The 21,926-nt window shown below is 39.2% G+C and overlaps 1 protein-coding gene across 7 annotated transcripts in view; it reads right to left on the bottom strand.

Moving 5' to 3' along the window:
• The window catches only part of LOC149185264 (uncharacterized), a 361,912-nt gene that overhangs the window by 252,152 nt on the left and 87,834 nt on the right, over positions 1 to 21,926 (bottom strand). For all 7 annotated transcript variants that reach the window (XR_016257370.1, XR_016257369.1, XR_016257371.1 and 4 more), the window contains 2 exons: positions 16,708 to 16,887; positions 14,938 to 16,479 (listed from right to left, as the gene is read on the bottom strand). Coding sequence is in view for 3 of the 7 variants with exons in the window: in XM_089417869.1 (XP_089273995.1) it covers positions 14,938 to 16,479; positions 16,708 to 16,806 (1,641 nt within the window). In the remaining 4 variants the exon portion in view is untranslated. The remainder of the gene's footprint in view (positions 1 to 14,937; positions 16,480 to 16,707; positions 16,888 to 21,926) is intronic.

Here is a 21,926-nt window from a genome sequence, read left to right as displayed (position 1 = left end):
CTAGGATATTATATGAGACTTGCATTAATATTTTAATGCCTAAAGATTCATCTATGTAGAGTTTTATTCATTTGAAAATACATAGTAGAACTAGGGTTTCATTAGGATATGTAAAAGGATTAGGATTGGGATTAGGTTAGGGCTTTATATGAAAGGTCTTCACACTTGGAACTTTTTCAATAGTTGGGATATGATAGGATTAGTGTTTGCTTCTACTAGGGTTAGAGCATTATGTAAAGCTAGGATTTCCCTAGAGTTAGGGCAACATCACGCATCACAAGAATATTTGTCATCCCAATAATGCCATATTGACATAAATGACAACCTTGATTAACAGGGATTTTGTTTATGAGTCAACACTCCCATTGAGAGTCTTTAGGGTTTATTCATCTAGTCATAAAAGAGTCATTGTCATGTAAATGAAGTCATGTTACACTTAGCAAAAGGTCAATATTGTCTATATAAAGTATCCTCCAAGAACTTGTCACCAAACCCCTTCAAGTCAGCCTACAAACTATGAGGAAGCTGCAAGATGAAGTCGGCCTAAACTCTAGCTGTTAAGTCGGCCTAAAGGGCATAGCCCTACTTGGCCTCATTTGGAGATACACAATTCAGACAAGCATTCACTGGAAAAGTGCAAAGGAGAAGGCAAAAGAAAGAGGGTTAGAAGGAGGACGACGAAGCAACAACAAAAGGGAAGGACAAAGATTCTTTTGGGTCATCATCTATTGGGTACAGTGAAGAATCTTCTGGGAAGTGCGAAGTCTAGGCAGTGCGAAGTTTGGACAACAGATTCTTCTAGGGAAGCAAGAGAGAAACTCTACTAAGTGATCAAAGTAGAGGCCGAGGTTCTCTCTGGAAGAACTAGAGACCAAGATTCTCTAAGGAAACTATGGAGGTGCAGTACAAAGAGATAGAGACCGAGTCTCTCTAGGAGGAAAGATGAAGAAGGGAGAAGAAGATCAAGGTGGGTGACAAGTTTCTTGGAAGGATACTATAGTCAGGGTTTCAGTGTCATGGTCTTGGTACCTAGAAGAAGAATTTTATCGAGTTTTCCTCTCAAGAGGTGAGAGGTTTTGGGCCCTGGCTGGAGAAGCCTATATTTTGTGTCACTTGTCTTTATTTTGATAATTGTCTTGATGAAAAAGAACACACTAATAAGCTAACAAAATGAAAGATCATAAGTAAAAGAAGAACAAGCATATCACATGCAGTTATCAAGCAGAGAAATTGTTAACGTTGAATGCCCTAGATTTCTCAACAGTTTGAATATCTAAGGAACATGCTTGGTTTAATAGATATTGCCAATTATATTGATGATAAGAGATTGGAAGAGATTTGTTGAGGCTTTGCGAGTGAAGCATTGTCTGGGAGGACATCTGGCCGGCACTTTGTGTTGATGTCTAGGTCCCAAAGTAGGGAGGGTGGCGTGGGTCATAGAGCTCTGACCGTGGATATGCACCTAGGTCCTTGGGTTGGTGCTTAGCAAGTAAGCTTGAAGGTACCTACAGAGGCTAAAAGCTTGAGTCCACCTTATTCCAACTTGGATAGATTGCCCTAGTCAGGAATTTAACCAATGGCATTGTTGTGCCTAAACTCTTCATTGTTCATATAGTTTGAGATCTTCCATTGTATTTGTATATTATGAATACCTCCCTAGTTAAGAGGGACTGTTGGAAAATGTAATTAGATTCAGTCTTCATTAATGTATTTGAGTCATCAAAAAATGTACTTGTCAAAAGAATAAAGATAATATTTTTATTATTGTATCAATGGCTTATTAAAGCATGGGTTTCATGCTTGGGTCATCATTATATTAGTCAAATTCCCCATTGTGGACTCCTAGGATTAATATTGAGTCAATAGAGTCATTGTACATTTAAAAAGACCCTTCTTGGGCTTTTGAATCATGTATAAAGGTTTATTATTGAGTCAAATGTAATTTATGTAACCTCCACACCAAGTGGGCCTAAAGAAGATCAAGTCGGCATAAGGACACCAATTCGACCTCACTTGGAACCTATAAATAGAATGAAGTCAAATTCATTTGGAGCATCTCATTTCAAGCAAGTTTGATATCTCTAAGGAAGCTGGAGAAGTGCGAAGTGGGTCAAAGAAGTCTAAAGGAAGTCTGAGTTGGTTCAAGTCTAAGGAGAAGGAAGAAATCGAAGTTTTGGAGCTACTCTCTCTCTGTCTAAAGGAAGTGTGAGTTGGTTCAAGTCTAAGGAGAAGGAAGAAATCGAAGTTTTGGAGCTACTCTCTCTCTGTTTCATGTCCTAGTTTGGGGGATCAAAGTCTTCCAAGTGTTGTTGCTACCAGTTGTTGCCTGATGTCGTAAGTTGCTGCATAGTCAAAGTTTTTAGGGTGGAAGTGTTGTTGGGGTCGAAGATCTGGAAAGTTGACTTGGTGTGGAGGGAAGGTTTGGTCTTTGTCCAAGTTGAAGAGCCTCACAGAATACTATTGAAAGAAGAGAATTTTTAACTGGGTTTTCCCCTTGAGGGGGGTTTTTCCCTGGCCTACATCTTGTGTCTTTTGTTTTGTTATCTTCATACACACATAATATGGTAATTGCTTAATGAAAGATAAGATAATAAAGTGTTGATTTTTAATGTACCATGGACAAGTGGTTTCCCATGGATTTGTCTCTACCTAGGGAAAAGTGTCCAAAATAATTATTTTCCTAAAAGTGACTTTATAAAGTGAAAGTGACTTTGTAAAGTGAAAGTCAATGTTAAATTATAAAGTGAAAAGTGACTTTAGACATAAAGTACAATGTGGGTACTTTATTTAATGGATGAGTTAAAAAATTGAAAGTGAGAATTAAATGCACATTTATTCTCATCCCTTGATCTAAATGAATATGAGCCATTAGATATTAAGGTTGCCCAAAAGTCATTTAGGGAAGCAAAAGAGGGAAAAGAAAATAGAGACTGCATTCATTCTTCATGAGCAGATTGGAAAAAGGAGGCTTAGAGCTGGAGAGAAGTTCTGAAGGAGAAATTTGTTGCAGCAAGTTGAAGGAGTGATTTCTGAGCAAAGTTGGGCATGGAAATCAAGGCATAGAAGACAACAGAAGGTACAGTACAAACAACATTGAATGTTGTGAGCTACACGCCATTTGAGAGAAGTTTTTAAAAAAATCCGTATAGCGGTATGGAAATCCATACAGTGCATACAATCAAATTTGTACAATACATATTTTCAACTTCAAGTGGGCACGGAAATCGAGGTAAAGTGGCCACAATTTTCAAGGAGTTTTGGGCTGAAGAGATAAGTTGTATTTTGTTGTTTTTTTTTTGTCTGCAAATATATTTTTCCTGAACTTGAAAGATAAATAAATTTAAAGAGCTCTCTAACAAGTTTTCCCCGGAGAAGATTGAAGGAGTTTTGCCTGGGTCTAAGTTGACCAAAAATCTGCGTATTTTTATGTGTGTTGTTGGTCTAGTTATGTCCATATTTATTTTCAGCATGTGTTGACAACCCTATGTGTTTTAATCTGAAATTTTCGTATCCAGAATTCTATATGTTGAATGTATGTTTATGGGAAAAGGCATTTAACTAAATGGTAGTGATAAGGTGAAATTAAAACCAGGTTGGGATTGCAGGAAACTTTTTTTTAGTCATCAAATTTCAAAATGGTATCAGAGGTACAGGCTGAAAATTGCAGTTTGAACAGCAAACAGTGGTTTGGGGTAGCAAATAGTGATTTGGACAACAAACTGAATTTTTGGACAGCAAACTCAGTTTGGACAGAAAACTGATATTTTGGGACAGCAAGGTGAAATTTCACACAGATTGAACTTTTGGGACAGCAAGGTGAAATTTCACACAGATTGAACTTTTGGGACAGCAAGGTGTGCTGGAAAGTTCATTTCTCCATTTTCTTGGTTTTGTAAACTTTGGACAGCAGTCATGGCCATGTTTTTAAGGATAAAGGACAAACAGGATCGGATATTCAACTATGTCGTTTGGAAGGACAGAATTTAGACAATGTTTGAGGAGGCAGCAGTTTGGGACATAGTGCGGCAAGTGGTTGTACCTCCTACTGCTGCAGATGAACTTGTTGAATTCACAAAAAATAATGCAAAGGCAAAAAGGATTTTGATGGACATTTTGAAAGATCATGTGGTTCCTTAGGTGAGAGGAAACACATACGCATATCAGATGTGGACAACTCTAACCACTCTCTATCAGAGTACCAATGAGAGCAAGAAGATGGTACTCAAAGAACAATTGAAGAACATCAGGATGACAAAGGTTGAAAGTATAGTTCATTATCTTGGTAGGGTCAAACAGGTACATGATGATTTGACTGCTATTGATGAGGCAGTTGCACCCACAAAATTAGTCAGAATAGTTGTAGCAGGACTTCCTAAGTCTTGGGAGGTCTTTGGAGATGTTGTTACATCTAGGGAGAATCTTCCCAATTGGGACAACTTCTGGGATGATTGTGTGCAGCATGAGATATGGAAGACTTTCAGTGGTGTGCAGCATGAGATATGGAAGACTTTTAGTGGTGGGGTGAAGATAGAGGATGAGGAGGATGTAGCCTTGACAGCCAGGGGGAAGAACAAAGGGAAGGCCAAGAAAGGGGCCTCATCAGATTGGGCTAAGGGAAAGGAGAAGAAGAAGAAGAAAGATACGGATATGTCCAAAGTCAAATGTTGGGCATGTCAGAAGATGGGACACTATGTTGCTACATGTCATGAGAGGAAGAACAAGGAGAAGAAGGGTACTGCAACTTCAGCAGAGGTAGAGCAGTTTGCTTCATAGTTTGACCAGGACTTTGCATTTATTGCTTCTACATCTAGTAGGAGTACATCATCCGAAGTGTCGTATATAGACAGCGGGGCTTCACGCTATATGACAGGTGCATGAGAGTTCTTTTCAGAGCTTGCAAGGAGGGCATTTGATATTGAGATTGTACTGGGAGATGACCGCACTATGAGAGTTGTTGGTGTGGGGACTGTGACCTTTGAGAGGGAGTCTTTGCCTCCTTTGAAGGTCATGGATGTTTTGTATGTTCCGGGGATGAAGAAGAACTTGATTTCAGTGTCTGCTATGGAGGAGAAGGGGTTTGACGTCACTTTCTCAGGAGGGCAGGTATTGATGCATCCCAGGGGAGCTTCCATCACTTCAGCCAAAGTGATTGGAATCCGCTCTGGGAAACTATACAGGTTCAGTTTTCAGTCGGCGGGAGCATTGGTGAGTAGCACATCTGGTAGCACTCACGCTAGTACCACTAGCAGCAAAGATTTGTACGAGTTATGGCACCGGAGGATGGCACATATGCATCATGGAGCTTTGTGAGTACTGAGGGAGATCACTACTGGAGTTCCTGATTTCAGTGTCGAGCATTATGAGGTCTGCAAAAGGTGTGCTTTGGGCAAGTACACCAAGTTCTTGTTCCCAGCGAGCGACAGCAGATCTACAGGTATACTAGACTTGATTCATATTGATGTTAGTGGTCGTATGTCTCATGTGTCTTTGGGTGGTTATGAGTATTATGTTATATTCATTGATGACTACTCTAGGAGGACTTGGATATATTTCCTGAAGACCAAGGGTGAGGTCTTCAGTCGCTTTAAAGATTTCAAAGCTCTTGTGGAAAAGCAGACAGGTAGGAAGATTTGGGTCTTGAGGTCAGACAATGGTGGTGAGTACACCGATGGTGGGTTTTCTGACTTCTATGCACAGGAGGGCATTAGGAGAGAGTTCATGGTTCCTTACAACCCCCAGCAGAATGGGGTGTCTGAAAGGAAGAACAAAGCTATTGTTGGGGCTGCTAGAGCGATGATTCATGATCAGGGGTTGCCTTTGTTTTTGTGGGTTGAGGCTTGCAATACTGTTGTTTATCTTCAGAACAGGAGTCCTCACAGAGTATTGGGGAATATGACTCTGGAGGAGGCTTTCACTGGAGAGAAGCCTCATGTGGGACATCTTCGTATCTTTGGATGTCTCACATATTCTTATATCCCCAAGGAGCAGAGGACGAAACTGGAACCCATGGCAAAGAAGGGTATCTTTATGGGTTACAGCGAGACTTTGAAGGCCTATCGGATCTTCATTCCTTCTAAACAGAGAGTGCTTATTAGGAGGGATATGAAGTTCGAGGAGGAAAGGGCCTATCGGAGATCATGGGAGTATGATGAGAGAGAGTCATAGACTTCTCCTCAGCAGGGAGATCAGGTACAGGGAGCAGGACCTCAAGGCTCTGGATCGACTGGTACAAGAGGTACTTCAATGTCAATGACATCTGGGGCACCAGTGGCGAGTTCACCGAGCACTTCTTTAAGGAGTCCACTGGTACAGACTTCACATGGCACTTTAGCTGACACAGGCACAGGTCCCAGTACAGGTTATTTGAGGACAGGTGCTAGTATAGGCACACTAGGGTCAGTTGGCAGACCTTCAGGTTCACCAGACTGGGGGGCAGAGGATGAGGTTCCCTATGGGAAGCTTCTTCAGGGAGGAGGAGGCCCAAGTGGCTTCAAGACACCTTGAAGGAAGCGGAGTCTGTTGGTCCTCTAAAGAGGTTGAACAGGGAGAGTGTGCCACCTGAGTAGTTTTGCAGTTATGTAGCCAAGGCTACCAGCATTGTTGACTCTGAGCCTACTAGCTATGAGGAGGTTGCCAGCCAAGAGGTATGGAGAGAGGCTATGGTGGAGGAGTATGCCTCTATCATTAAGAACAATGTCTGGGAAGTGGTGCCTAGGCCTGAGGGCAAGTGAGTTGTAACTTCCAGGTGGCTCTACAAGATCAAGCATGTTGCGGATGGCAGCATTGAGAAGTTCAAGGCGAGGTTTGTGGCTAGAGGGCTCTCACAGATAAAGGGAGTTGACTATGATGAGACCTTTGCTCCCATAGCTCGGTACACTTCTATCTGGTCCCTTATTTCTATTGTTGCAGAAATGGGTTGGCAAATCCATCAAATGGATGTGAAGACCGCATTTCTGAACGGAGTTATAGAGGAGGAGGTGTATGTTGAGTAGCCACAGGGCTTTGAGGTACTTGGGCAGGAGACCCATGTATGTCGGATGAGGCAAGCACTCTACGTACTTAAGCAAGCTCCGAGATCTTGGTATTCGAGGATTGATACTTACTTGCAGCAAATGGGTTTCACAAAGAGTGATGCAGATCCGAACCTATACTACATTGTTGTAGGGGATGATCCACTCATTCTTGTGTTGTATGTTGATGACTTGTTCATTACTAGGGCAGAGAAACTGATTAGTGGTTGCAAGGAGGATCTTGCTATGGAGTTCGAGATGGAGGACATTGGGCTAATGCATTACTTTTTGGGGCTTGAGGTGTGGCAAGAAGAGGGGCATATCTTTCTGGGGCAAGAGCAGTATGTTGTGGATGTGTTGAGCAAATTTCACATGGCAAACTATAGACCCATGTCTACACCTATGATCACCAACTGGAAGAAGCTTCATGCTTCATATTCTAGTTTGGTGGATCCCACATTGTATAGGCAGCTTATTGGGTCCTTGATGTATCTGGTCAACACTAGGCCAGATATATGCTTTGCAGTGAACACACTTAGCCAATTCATGGTTGAGCCCAGGAGGGTGCACTGGGTAGCTGCAAAGCACATTCTTCGCTACGTGCAGGGGACTGTTGATTATGGTTTGGATTATAGGCAGGGAAATGGAGTGAGGTTGGCAGGTTACACAGATTCAGATTGGGCAAGTTGTGCTTCTGACAGGAAAAGCACTTCAGGGTGTTGCTTCGGATTGGGTTTGGTAGTTGTGTCATGGTTCAATCGAAAGCAAAAGTCAGTTGCTTTGAGCTCTTCTGAGGCTGAGTATATGGCTGCTAGTCAAGCTAGTTGTGAGGCCATTTGGCTTCGCAAGTTGTTGTATGGCCTATTTGATCAGGAGTTGAGACTAACAATTATTCACTGTAATAATCAGAGTTGCATTAAACTCACGGAGAATCCAGTGTTTCATGATAGGTCAAAACACATTGACATCAAATATCATTTCATCAGGGACTATGTTCAGAAGGGGGCAGTGAAGCTGGAGTATGTATCAACAAATGAGCAGGTGGTCGATGTTCTCAGGAAGACCTTACCAAGAGGCAAGCATGTCCATTTCAGGGACAAAATGGGTGTGGTGAGAAACACTTTCCTCAGTAGGAGGGAGTGTTGATTTTTAATGTACCTTGGACAAGTGGTTTCCCATGGGTTAGTCTCTGCCTAGGGAAAAGTGTCCAAAATAATTATTTTCCTAAGTGTGAATTTATAAAGTGAAAGTGACTTTATAAGTGGTAAAGTCAATGTTAAACTATAAAGCGAAAAGTGACTTTAGACATAAAGTACAATGCGGGTACTTTATTTAATGGGTGAGTTAAAAAATAGAAAGTGAAAATTAAATGCACATTTATTCTCATCCCTTGATCTATATGAGTCTGAGCCATTAGATCTTAGGGTTGCCCAAAAGTCATTTAAGAAAACAAAAGGGGGAAAGAAAAGAGAGACTGCATTCATTCTTCATGAGCAGATTGGAGAAAGGAGGCTGAGAACTGGAGAAACGTTTTGAAGGAGAAATTTGTTGCAGCAAGTTGAAGGAGTGATTTCTGGGCAAAGTTGGGCATGGAAATCAAGGCATAGAAGACCGCAGAAGGTATAGTACGAACAACATTGATTGTTATGAGTTGCACGCTATTTGAGAAAAGTTATAAAATAAACAAACAAACAAACAAAAAATTAAAAAATTAAGTTCGTATAGCGATATGGAAATCCATACAGTACATATTTTCAGCTTCAAGTGGGCATGGAAATCGAGGCAAAGTGGGCACAATTTTCAAGGAGTTTTGGGCTAAATAAATAAGTTGTATTTCATTGTTTTGTTTTGTCTGCAAATGTATTTTTCCTAAACTTGAAAGATAAATAAATTTGAATAGCTCTCTAACAAGTTTTCCCCGGAGAAGATGGAAGGGGTTTTGCTTGGGTCTAAGTTGACCAAAAATCTGTGTGTATTTTTATGTGTGTTGCTGGTCTGGTTATGTTCATATTTATTTTCATCATGTGTTGACAATCCCATGTGTTTTAATCTGAAAATTTCATTTCCATAATTCTATATGTTGAATGTATGTTTATGGGAAAGGGCATTTAACTGAATGGGAGTGATAAGGTGAAATTAAAACCGGGTTGGGATTGCAGAAAACTTTTTTTTAGTTATCAAATTTCAACATAAAGAAGTAAAAGAAACCACATAACTCACAAGTAATTATCAAGAAAGAGGAATCAAACCCTAATCTACTTGTATTGATTTCTCAACAATTGGTCGCTCCCACAGTCCCACAACACCCAAACAACAAATTCAACTGGACAAATGCAGCCTAATTCCGGCTTTTATTAAGCCTGAAAGTCACTTTTTGGTGAACACGTGTCTGAAAATCGTGATTCTTTCTGGACACGAATTAGACTCCTAAAACGAATCCCGAAATTCGAACATGCACCAGCAACAAATCAAACATGTCAACAGTGAATAGTATCCGAGATGATGGATTCATCACATGTGGGGGGGAGGAAGAATTTGGTGACTTAGGAAACTTGTGTTTCTTGGGAAAAGACCAACACCAAAATATTTTGGGGTTATAACAAAGTAGCCATTGGATACGTAATCCTTAGGGATTATGTAAATTTGTACTATTCACTTAAGAGGAAGGCGAAAAGCCACAAGTGAACTTGAATAGTCGTGAGGAGTCCAAGAGACCTCTTAGAAGATGAAACCAAGGGTCCTAAACTAATGTATTTTTTAGTATCATATAAATGAATAATGGAACACATGCCTTATCAATCTCTCTTGCATTTTCATGTGTCTAACATTGGTATCAGAGCAAGTGTTTTCCTGCTCTACTTTATTGCATCAGAGCTACATGCTTGTGGCTTTGGAGCTAGGCACTTCTTCCACATAGAGATCAGCCTTGCTCAACTTGCGTGCTCTTCTTTACTCTTTATGCAACTGAGCAATTTATTATTGCTGGGCAAGTTTTATACTATGCATGTTATCTCTTCCATTCCAGTTTTTCACTAGAGCAACCATATTCCTCACATCTATCTTGTATCCTTTGCTCAGTGTAGTCTCATAGCCTATGCCCGACATAGCAATTAAAACTTGAAGTTGTGCCTGCTACAACTACTCCAAAGGAAGAGGAAAAGAAATATGTGCTAGAAGAAGAGTGTGAAGCAGATACAACATTGATTATCTTACAAAAATTGAAAGGACATGAAGTCATCAATGATTATACCCAGAACAGGCTAAAGTTTCTCCGCCACTCACCATTTGATCATCATCGCGACTATATCCATCATAGCCAAAGCAATCAATGGCTGAGTGATTTCTGACACTCATCAATGCTCTCCCTCAGTAGGTTTCCTCATATTCCTCTCATTACTTTCTTTGGTTTATAAGGTGTTAATCCCTTCTCCTCATGGTGATTTCAACATCATGTTGTCATCGTTACCTTGTTCATATGCATGGCCATAGTTTTAAAAATCGGAATTGGGTTTCAAACCGACCGCCTATCTAACTATGATTTGAACCAAATTCGGAACAAACTAGATTGAACCGGATTCAATAAACTGGAATTGAAAAAAATACATAAAATAATTAATTTTTAATGAAAAAATTATTTTAAGATTACAAACTATGACTCCAAGCCATTAGAAACAAGTCTGCTCATCTAAATACCATGTAAGGGTGCATATATCAAAATGGCACCGAGTGCACTACATATCATCAACAAATTACATAAGCAATGAGGATCTAAATGGCCTCTAGAGTCCAAAAACAATGCTACAACTCATGCTACTAGGCCACTAGTCTACTACAAATCATTGATCAATATGACCACTTGTCAAACTCAGGCTTCCACATTAACTTGATTGTTTGATAATAACTCATCGAGTTTCTTATAATAACATGATTGCCAAGGCCATGACAAAGGATTTCAACAATCAACACCACCAACACTAGGGTACATATAGGGCTTGGTGCTCTTGATTAAATGCCAATCACATACCCTCATACATGATATAATCTAATGAAATGTCACAATCCCATTGATCTTGAAATCCCGAAAACTATTAAGTCTATTGAATTTTGAATGGGATATGAAATTATATTTTCTCCATATGAAGTCCGATGAGGTACTAACCACTCTCAAACATCTTGATTCATTTCAAGGTAATGTTAAAAATTTAAGTAAAAGGGTGAAAATGAAAGATAAAGGAGAACGTCACTTTTACAAGCTTATGAGTAGGAATGCAAAAAGAACGTTGGCCTTGACATATGCACGCTCATGAGAGACTGGAGAACCCACCTCTTAATAGAGTACTCCAAAAATAAGTTTGCCTATGAATTGATGCATTTACTAATTAGATATTGTTTGCATCGGTGGCAAATCTTCATGATGTAAAAAATTGGCAAACAATGACATAAAGCATTTGTAAAGGAGGGAACCTATCAATGGAGATCTACAAAAAAAAAATTATCATCCTCTCACTTTGACCTAACACATGAATAATGAATGCCTTTCCTCTTAAGCCTCTAACACCTCTAGTGTTTCATCCTTCTCTCTTAGGTGTACACACCTATCTATGGAAGATCTTTCTAGGGCTCTCCTCTATCCCAATTACTAGAACCAAGTTACATATTTTATTAATATCTTGAAAAATGCCTAGAGATGATCAAATCATTCCATTATAATTTGATCGTGTAAGCAAAGTCTTGTTGTTCTCAAGCATTGTCCCTTAATAAGCTCCACCCAACCTCCAAGTTAGGCTATATTTACTGTTGGGAAGAGGACTAGAGTTTCTCGACAACACAACCAGCACAATACTCTAACTTAATGACAAATCACCATTCTCCACTCTACCACCAAGTGTTCCTCATCCTCAACTACTAGGAGAGTTTCCACCCTGGCTTCCACCATAACTCTTATTGCTTCTCCTTGACCTAATGGGAAATTTTTAAGACCACCGTGCAACGTGCACCACTACTTAAGGGCCTATTAGTCCAGACCAATCCCTGGTAACATTATGAAGCAAGATCTAGTGTTAACATTGTCATCCTTAATGTAAGGATGATAATGACCTCCTCTTCTTACTTAAAATCTATTCCACTACCACTTCCAAATTGTATTCATAGTTGGTTCCCTATAATGAAAGGAGTTTTTCTTCTACTTCTTCTAGCTTGAAGTTGTTAGTTTTCTTGAAACCCAGAACCTAAACATTGAATATCTAAAACAAAGTAACTGAAACTGAAACTTTAACTTAAATCCAATGTTATGCTGAGTTTCCTAACTTGCAAGATCTAGTGTTAACATTGTCATCCTAAATGTAAGGATGATAACGACCTCTTCTTCTTACTTAAAATCTATTCCACTACCATTTCCAAATTGTATTCATAGTTGGTTCCCTATAGTGAAAGGAGTTTTTCTTCTACTTCTTCTAGCTTGAAGTTGTTAGTTTTCTTGAAACCCAGAACCTAAACACTGAATATCTAAAACAAAGTAACTGAAACTGAACTTTAATTTAAATTCAATGTTATGCTGAGTTTCCTAACTTGCATGCACAGTAGAAAAATTGAAGACAAACATACCATAAAAAAAGTACACCAGAAATTTACCCAAGAAACCCCAACTCCAGGGAAAACCTACAAACTTGTTTGTTCTTATTATGCTTCAGTGATTTACAATATTCAAAAAATGATTACAAGGAAGGAAGACTTCCATTCACTCTGCATATCTCTCAACAAAAGTTAATCTGCGCTATTTCTAAGTATGGCCCCTCTACGCAGCTGAAATCAGCCTGGCAGAAGATGAACATTGGCTAGAAGATTCCGAGGTTGTTTGGCCTCTCTTTCTTGCCCTAGCTACACTGAACTGAAAAATCTAGGCGTTGAACTGAACACCATTTTTCCGCTGAGCTGAACACACAAGTTGTCTAGTGCATAATGAGCCAATTTTGTGCCCTTTTGTTTCTTTGAAGTCGACTTGGGCCCACCATCTCTAGGAATGGCTGAGATTAGATCTCAATGGATGGTTGAGATCACTTCAATTTTTTACTATAGGAAAATTAAATTTTTCCTATGTCAAAATAATGAGATAAAGTATAAACTACGCCTTTGGCCCACACGCAGGCCCCCTCGCTAAATTTAGTGCAGCTCTAAATTTAGCTGAACCCTTCCTCCTCTAATTCCACTCAACATAGGTTTTCTTTTGTTTGGGAGATCACCTTTTCACTACCCCTATCACCAATTTTGTCAAGATGCACCTCCCAATCCCATTAACCTATTTTGGTCATTTTAGTGAAAAATAATATAATTTCATCTCAAGCAATCATGTAATAAATTCTTTAAAGAAAGGCAAGTGGCTACAGCGGTTGAAATTCCAATGCAAGGGGGAATTTCTTAACATGACAATTACTTGCGAATTTATTTAGTGTTCTTTAGTTTTTCCTTTATTATTCAGCAAGCAATTACCATTCAAATACAAGAAAATAGAAATCATAGTGCACAAGAGACAAGAAACACCAGCAATTAGGCTAGAGGACAGGGAAAAACCTACAAGGGGAAAACCCGTCAATCCTTTCCTTATAGATCATTCATGAACAGGAGAAATCCAAGTCAAACAAACCAGTGATCCAAGTGCCAAGTTAGCCCTCCAACCTCTTCTATGTTCTGTCCATAATATAGTCAATCAGTCTGCCACATGTTTGTTCTTAGATGCCACATCACACAGAAGAAGGTAGCTCACATTTCACAGAACAAAGATGTCTTCTTGTAGCTCACATCACATAGAGAAAAGATGCTTCAGACAGCTCGCATCACACAGAGAATGTGTTTCTAGAAACTCGCATCACCATAATACAATGTATTTCTGAAATTCACATGAGCCCAGAGAATTGTGCTATAGGAACTCACATCATTCATAGAGAGATATGTCATAGTATCATCACATTACAAAGAGAAATATATCACAGAAAGCCTTTAGATATTTGTATATTACAGACAATTTTATCCTCAGAACCTTCGTTGATGTGTCTCAGAAACTCGGTCATGTATGCCTCAGGAACCCATGCCACAAACCTGAACTGTTTTGCCTCAGAGGATCACCAAATGGTTGCCAAATGATGGAGGATAGGTGCCAATATATAGTTGTTTCCACATGCAAAAGACACAACTCGTAAGCAAGCCGACTTGTCATCCTGGAGGGCCAACTTGGCAACTTGGAGGAACAAATGATATTTACAAAATTCAAATTTTGCTTCTCCTTTTTTTTAACAGGGTCACGAAGAACATGCCCTTGACTTTTTCTTTTGACCAAAAATAAAGCGTGAAGAACGTGCTTGATAAAATAATAATAATAATAATAGTAATTTTTGTTTTTGTTTTTACATGAAATACATACTGATACAAGTACAATAATTATGAAGACCAAACCTAGTTACAATTTCAACAACAGCTTAGTCCAACAACACAACAACCTATCTTTAATCTAAACACGGCAATTTATTATAGCTATCTACTCACTACATTTACTTTCTTCAAATATTCTACACAAGCTTACCAGGGTTTTTATTGTTGGAAAGGAGTCAAGTCTGTCTGCATAAATTCTATTTGGGAATCTAGACAACATCCACTTTGCTCATAGAAACCTCTAGATAGAATTTCAAACCTACAAGTTGCAAGAACTAGAGATATATTTCCTTCAAAACAGATCAACTAATCCACTCCAAACTAGATTATTGAGGCATGGAAAACAACCACAACCACTCAAATCACACTAAATCTGAAAGAGATTCCACCCAAACAATTCAAACAAGGTATTAAAAGTATCTCTCCTACTGCAAAATGCTTTCAGAATAGAATTCAAATGCAATGCCTACCAAACAAAAACCAAATTGTTACTTCAAATATTCACCTCCCAAGAAAGAGCATGAGGGCGACGACATTCAATCTTTGCATTCAAAGGTGTTGCGCTTGAGAAAGTTTTGGAGGCAGAAGATAAATTTTCCACTTTGTCAAATCCTTCTACTCTAGATTTTAATTCTTTGAAGTCAGAGAGTGCTTCCTCAAGCACAACACCTGCCTCTTTCATCTGCTCTACATCACATTCCAGTTCACATAGAAGATAAAGTTCATCGATGGCTCTATTCAAATTTTCAAAAAGAAAACACCAAAGCCGTTGCCTGAATCTTTCTTTGCTTTCTCCTGTCTCTTCTTTCTCATATGCATTTATCAACATGTTTGCAGCCATCCTCATATCCTTATTAAACTTCTCACCATTTATACTTTCAATCACTTCTAGATCCCCCTTTGATTGTGCAGTATCTCTTGTAACAGTAATCAACTCTGTTCTACATGATTTTTCAGAAGAATATTCCCTACCTTCACAGTTATCTATAGAAGAAACAGATTCTTGAATATATTCACCTGCAACAAACACCTTGTTTGGCATAGTTGTTTCCAAAGAATTATGATGATTTTGTATGCAACTAAGAGAGGTCTCTTGAATAGGTGTTCCTTCAGCTTCATCCAGGATCAATAATTGGTTTCCACACCCCTCACGTTTTACCAATGCATTATCAATAGAGCCCTCCTCTTGTGCCTTACAAAAATCTTCAACATTACTAGATTTATGATCGAGCTGTTGTACACAACTTTCAGATCCTCCAATTATGTTGGCTGAACATACCGTAAAATCATCTTCCATTGAATCTTTTTTAGATATTTCTGAATTGTTAGAAGGTGCATCACTAATCTCAAATTCTTGCTTATCTTCACTAACTCTTGAATTGCCCTGCATAACTGAACTATTATCCTTGTTAATAACACAGACAGCACTCCTAGCTAAAGGCATATTATCCTCAGTTATAGGCCTATCATCTGAATTTTGAGGCTTAAGTGGTTGACTGTCTGTTCCCATGGTCTGAGTTTGTTCCAGCTCATATTCATCCAGATTCCCCCATTTAATTTTTGGAACCTGAGTGAAGGGTGAACCTAAAATTGACTGATTTAAAACCTCTGATTCGTGGTTAACAATGGAGGAGCCTCCCATACAACTGTCTGAAACATGGTGTCTTAAAGCTGTCGTATCCTTTAGTTGTGCTTTCTCCAAAGAATTACCTGCTGACTTAACAGAATGCTCAATTTTACCAAACTGAAGCAAATGCTCAAGTGATTGGTTCTCCTCTGGGACTTCATAACTCTGTTCATGCACCTTATTTTCTGAGTGCTTGTTATCAGGCATAAGCTTTGTATCACAGACATCTTTATCTCCATCTTCAATCTTTTGTGGATCACTTGGACATACAGGTATGTTGGAGGGGCTTTGCCTTGCTGGCCCAGGTACTGAAGTATGTCCCTTCCTAACATCAGACTGTGCTTTTCTCAAAGTGTCAGGACGGACTCTGCTAGCTCCAACATTCTTGGGCATGGCAAGTTTTGTGTTTGATCTGTGTTTCTGCAACATTATTCAACCAAGGAAAGGAATTTTGGTGAGAACTCACATTTCTTCATAGATAGCACAGCACACCTGTCCACAGCAACCAAAACTAAATAGAACACAATAAGAAAGCCAGACAAGACTATATCCGTAATGTCTAATCAATAACTAAGATTGTGAGATAATCAATATAAAAAACTGGAGACATGAAGACACCAAAGAAAGGAGCGTGTAAGCATAATCTACTTTTTTTACTTCCAGCCAACCAGAGCCAACATCATCTGCCTCTCTGCCATTTTTCTCCATCGTGTCCATAGGCTGAGTCTTCACCTTGTCTCCCAACATGACAGCAAATCACTAGCAGTGCACTCTTGGAAATGAAAATAAATACTTCAAGATAATGAACACAAGCAAGCCCAAATATTCCTGCACCAACCAACCAGTAATAAATATATTGTCGATGTTCTTTGAGTTTCTACTATGCCGACGTCATAAATTATATTGATAAAGAACTAAATATGGCACCACTATGAATTTATCCAATATGCATATAAATACAAAGACAGGCAAGATTTGTTTATCAATTGTTAATTTTTACTAGGGCACCCTAGAACAATTTTCTTGCACAATTTAACAGCTCCAAATAATCATCATTCACATTAGGTTTCATGTAGCATTTTTCATCATGAAGCAGTAATAAAAAAATCCTTTCATGAGCATGATAGAGCAGAAAAAAATCACAGTAGAAACACCAAGAAACCATGAGACAAGAGACACAGAAATTAGGCCTGAGGCCAGGGCAAAACCCATAAAAGGGAAAAACCCAGAAATTGTCCCTTATGTGAGAGAGAGAAAGAGAGTTCAATATACATCAGTACATCAGAAACACCATCATCAAGATAATAACCCAACAAGTACCCAAGAATAGGAGATATGCCAAGCCAAGTATTCTTCCTGCAATTTCAGCCCTCTTCTACCTCCTCTACTTCACTGGAACAGAGCTCATGAAAAGATAGATCGATGTATCCAAAATGATGCAGGAAGCCTCTCCTTATATAGACTTTGGTGGGGGTCAAATGGGTGCCTCTTTGGGCCCAGCCGACCTAAGACAATTTGAGGCTGACTTTGAAAAGTAGGAAGGAAAATAATAAATTCAAATTTACAAATTTAATTTTCTTTTTCTTCCTTTAATTTTTATTGATGGAAATGCCAACCATGGCTACAATTTCAACACTCCCTCTTAGCCAAGGGGGTATTTTTATCCTTTCATCATAGCATCACAATCCAATTTCAACGCTCCCTCTCAGCTAGGGAGGTATTCTGCCGGCTGCTCTATAGATCTCATCTAGGTTGAACAATGATGTCTTGATCCTCAACAAATGATAGGGGAGATCAATTTACCACAACCAAGTCCATTGCAGTCACATTTAACCTTGGTAAAGATCGCACACACTCTACTGATCTCTAGGTCAAGCTCCATGACCTAAAACAGTATATCATAGATCTCATCTCAGATGTGCATGTGTCAACATAAGGAAAACTGATAGTTGCATCTCATCTCATCTCGGAAGAATGATCGTAATGACAATAGGGGAGATCGACTTACCACAACCAAGTCCATGGCAGTCATAAATGACCTTGGTAAAGATTACACACCCTATGTCCACTGACTGATCCTTACCTAACTTGATCCTCAGCGATTAAGTAGTAGAACACCTGCATCCAATACGTAGGGGAGATCAATTTACCTTAACCAAGTCCATGGCAGTCACGTCCGACTTCGGTAAATATGACACACAGCTAAGTCTCCTCACCCACTGGCCAAATGGGTGGCAATCCTGGCAAGCCTAACCAAGTCCATGGCCCTTGGTCAATAAGGACACAAGGTGACTTGCGGGTAGGATGTATACTGGGGCATGTACTCAATCAATTCTATGGCTTTAAGGAGTACCCCCACACCCAGGAGCCTCGCTACTCACCCCCCCCCCCCCCACCAAGTCCATGGCTAGTCGAAAGACTGGGGGAGAGCGTATGCTCAGTGTTTTGGACCAGCAATGTTCCCTCCCAAGGAGGGATACATTCTCCTGCACTCTAAGCTGCTCTCTGAAGAATAAGAAGCTCACTTTCGACAAAAGCTTGGTGAGAATGTCTACAACTTTCTCAACTGTTGAAGCCTTATTGCCTCAATTCTACAACGAGTCACTGTCGGAACCTCATTGCTCCTCTTTGTACCATATCTCTGATCTCGATGTGCTTCGACCTGGATTCTCTGAAGGATTGATCCTACATGGATTGTCACAATATATCATGGTCGTATATGGCAAATGATCCAACAACTCTGCAAGGAGCTACCATAGCCACTATCATCACTTAGAGAAAACCCTGGCTGTGGGAAAAAACTCTAGGTAACCTCTAACTACTTTTGAATTGAAAGATAGCCCTTTCAATTTCGAAGGGGGATCCCTTCTATAACTCAATCAATATGACTAGTTATGTACTTAAAACAATGACTAGATCTATTGTAACAAGGCTTTCAAAAATGTGGTAGGGTTTGATAGAATTCCATTGGGCATGGAGTCAAATATTTGGCTTAACAAGAAAAGAAACCAAAAGACTCACAGAGGCAGGGTAGCTGAGATACTTTAAGATTTTAAATTGATGAGATGGAATGAAGATTATGAGGGTAACAATATACTTATAAGAGCGTTGCAAGGATGAATTCAACAAAACATAAGTCAGAAAGATACAAATGACTAAAAACATAACAAAGCATAGTACATATGAATTTTGTTCATTCACTCTTATCAGTCATAGAAGAGCATACATATGACAATGTAGAAAGGAAAACATAAACAAGAAAACACATATCCAAATTTCCCATCACAAGAATCTCCATTGCAAAATCAGGTTTCCTTCATTAAAATTTCAGAAATATACAGTGCACAATAAGTCTTATGATCAAAAACCAACCCTTCTTCATTCTAAAGAGCTTGTCTTTATAGGAAAAATTACAAACTAAAAACCAGGTTTCTCATATGTTCTTAATTACAAATTGCTAAACATAAAGCATGCATATCTAATACATGAATATACTACATAAACTCAAAAATATTTGTATCTAAAGATAAACCAGCCTGCTAAAATATCGACAAGGAACTGTGGTCAAAATCGTTGACTGATATTTTGTCTAGTTTCCTAGAATTTGTGCCTCGTCCCCATGCTAAAAATGGAATTCGTTATGTTGCTCCTCCTTTCGAGATTTCTTGATCTGTCAACGCTGACCAATCCACTGATACTCTTTCAAAACCAAATAATGGTCGGATCTCTGACAGGCTAGTTGTCAGCACTTTAAAAAATCGATACAAAATTGCGTTGACAATGAAACAATTAGCGCTTATCGAAATTTCACAATGCAAATTGTTGACATGCTAGTTATCAACCTTCAGTCAAAATTCCATCTGAAAAGTTGGTAATCAAAACTGAGCTATGAAAATAACTAGTTGAGTGTGCTAGTTGCCTCCAGTGGAATGTCTACATTAGATTTTCTTGGTTTCTTAGTCCTCTGGGCCTTTGTAGCAACCCGTTTTCTTGAGCCTTTGGTCTTCTTGGGTTTCTTTGAGCTTGTGGACTCCTCCCTGTTTATAATTAAGTCCTTCTGAGTGGTTTTGTCTACATCAATGACTTCTTTTGCCAACTCAGGGTTTTGCTTCAGTTTGATGTTCAATCTCAACTTATTCTACGGTCTTGTGCATGGTCTCTTTCCGCCTATTGTCGCTCGGATTGTAAAAGCACTGCGACAACTGCTCAGGGCGGGGTTTGTCACTTTGATCCCTGCCCACTCCGTTCTAGTTGTCTCCCAACAGCAGGCTATGGGGGGTAGTCTCTATGGAAATGAGGTGTAGGAAAACAAGTTGGGAATCAACTTGTTCGAGAGACACAGTTGAGTGGCCTAGCTACTTTGTAGAATTTAGCAAGATTAAAGATTTGATTAGATTTAATATTAAGACCAGTGCCTGATGGAGTCAAAATCTCTTGCTTATTATGAATTATATCCAAGTAACAGATGGACAACTATCGCTTATATGATGAACTAACCTATATGAAGATGCAACTCCTAAGAACTAGGTGTCATGCAAGGATCTTGGTTAATTTTAGATTAAATGCCTAATCTAAGTTGAACCTCTCCCTTAACTGTTTTGAGAAACAATCTTCAGAGTAGGTTGTGCGATGGAAGCCAACGAGAAGCAGGCAGTTGCCGGATTAACGATACCTCCCCCTGTGTTCCAACCACCTAGAGCCTCCAGCACTGCAAATGTTGAAGAAAGTGTAACTAGGTTCGGTTTTCATAATGACATGATCTTTGTAAATGATGTAATAAAGAGAATAAATTATTTTGTATATCTTGCTACATGGGTTTCATGAGCAAGAAGTGTCATTAGGTCAAAGACTTCTTCTTGATGTGTTTAGGATTTTATTTATATGTCAAAGAGTCATGTCATGTATTAAGAAGCTCTTTATGAGCCTATGTGTAATGTACTCTAGTCTACAAAATGTGTAGAAGCCCTCCAAAGACCAAGCATAATCCTCTAAGAAGTCTGCAAGCAAAAACAAGAAGGAATCCATCATGTCGGCTCCAAAATAAAATTAAATGGATAAAAGGAAGACATGTCGGCTAGAAGAAATAGTCACAACATTTCACTTGGTAACGTCTGCTCAAAATAAGAGCAAGAACCACTATAAACACCCGCCTAGGGTCAGCGCAAAACAGACAAGGAAAACTCGCATATTTCGGATGGGTATAAGGAGCCTGTGAATTGAAGGTGCAAATCTCGAATGGATGGAGCAGAGAGGACTTCGGATGAAGACACAGTATTGACATACGTTCTAGATACTCTCGGCATAGTCATGACAATATCGGCATGAAATCTTACCATCTTGATCACAATATACGGATCTGTTTCCTAGCAATATTAATACGCATCTCTGTGTTATTACAACAACATTGTTAATAGTCTCAACATATATATATGTGTATATATGCCCCTACCTCCTCGCAGATCCTCAGCAAATCTCAAAAATGCAATACTCAACTTGGTTACAGTATTGGCAAAGGTGAAGACGCAACCCTGATCTTCGTGACCATCACAATTTCGGTGTAATGAGAAGGTGCAATACCATAGTCTCAGCATACTTAGAAGAAGCAATGACAAGGAAGATCAGTCTCATCATAATGAGAAGGAATGACAAGGATCATCACAGTTTCAACATGATGATGATGAAAAGGGTCTCATAGTGACTCACGTACAGTCATGATCCTATCTCAGTTATGATCTCGGTCTTGAAGGTCATGATCTTAATGAAGACAAGATATCTGAGTGTCATGATGAAGAAACAACAATGAAGATCTCAGTGATGCAACAGTAATAGTTTCAATGGTGCAGCAATCATGATGATCTCAGCAATGA

The sequence above is a fragment of the Pinus tabuliformis genome, chromosome 3_2, assembly GCF_031772625.1.
Source record: "Pinus tabuliformis cultivar Carrire ecotype Pingquan chromosome 3_2, CPIR1, whole genome shotgun sequence".
Classification (NCBI taxonomy): Eukaryota; Viridiplantae; Streptophyta; class Pinopsida; order Pinales; family Pinaceae; genus Pinus; species Pinus tabuliformis.
The sequence above is the reverse complement of the archived record's forward strand: the minus strand, read 5'-3'. Positions and strand labels throughout refer to the sequence as shown.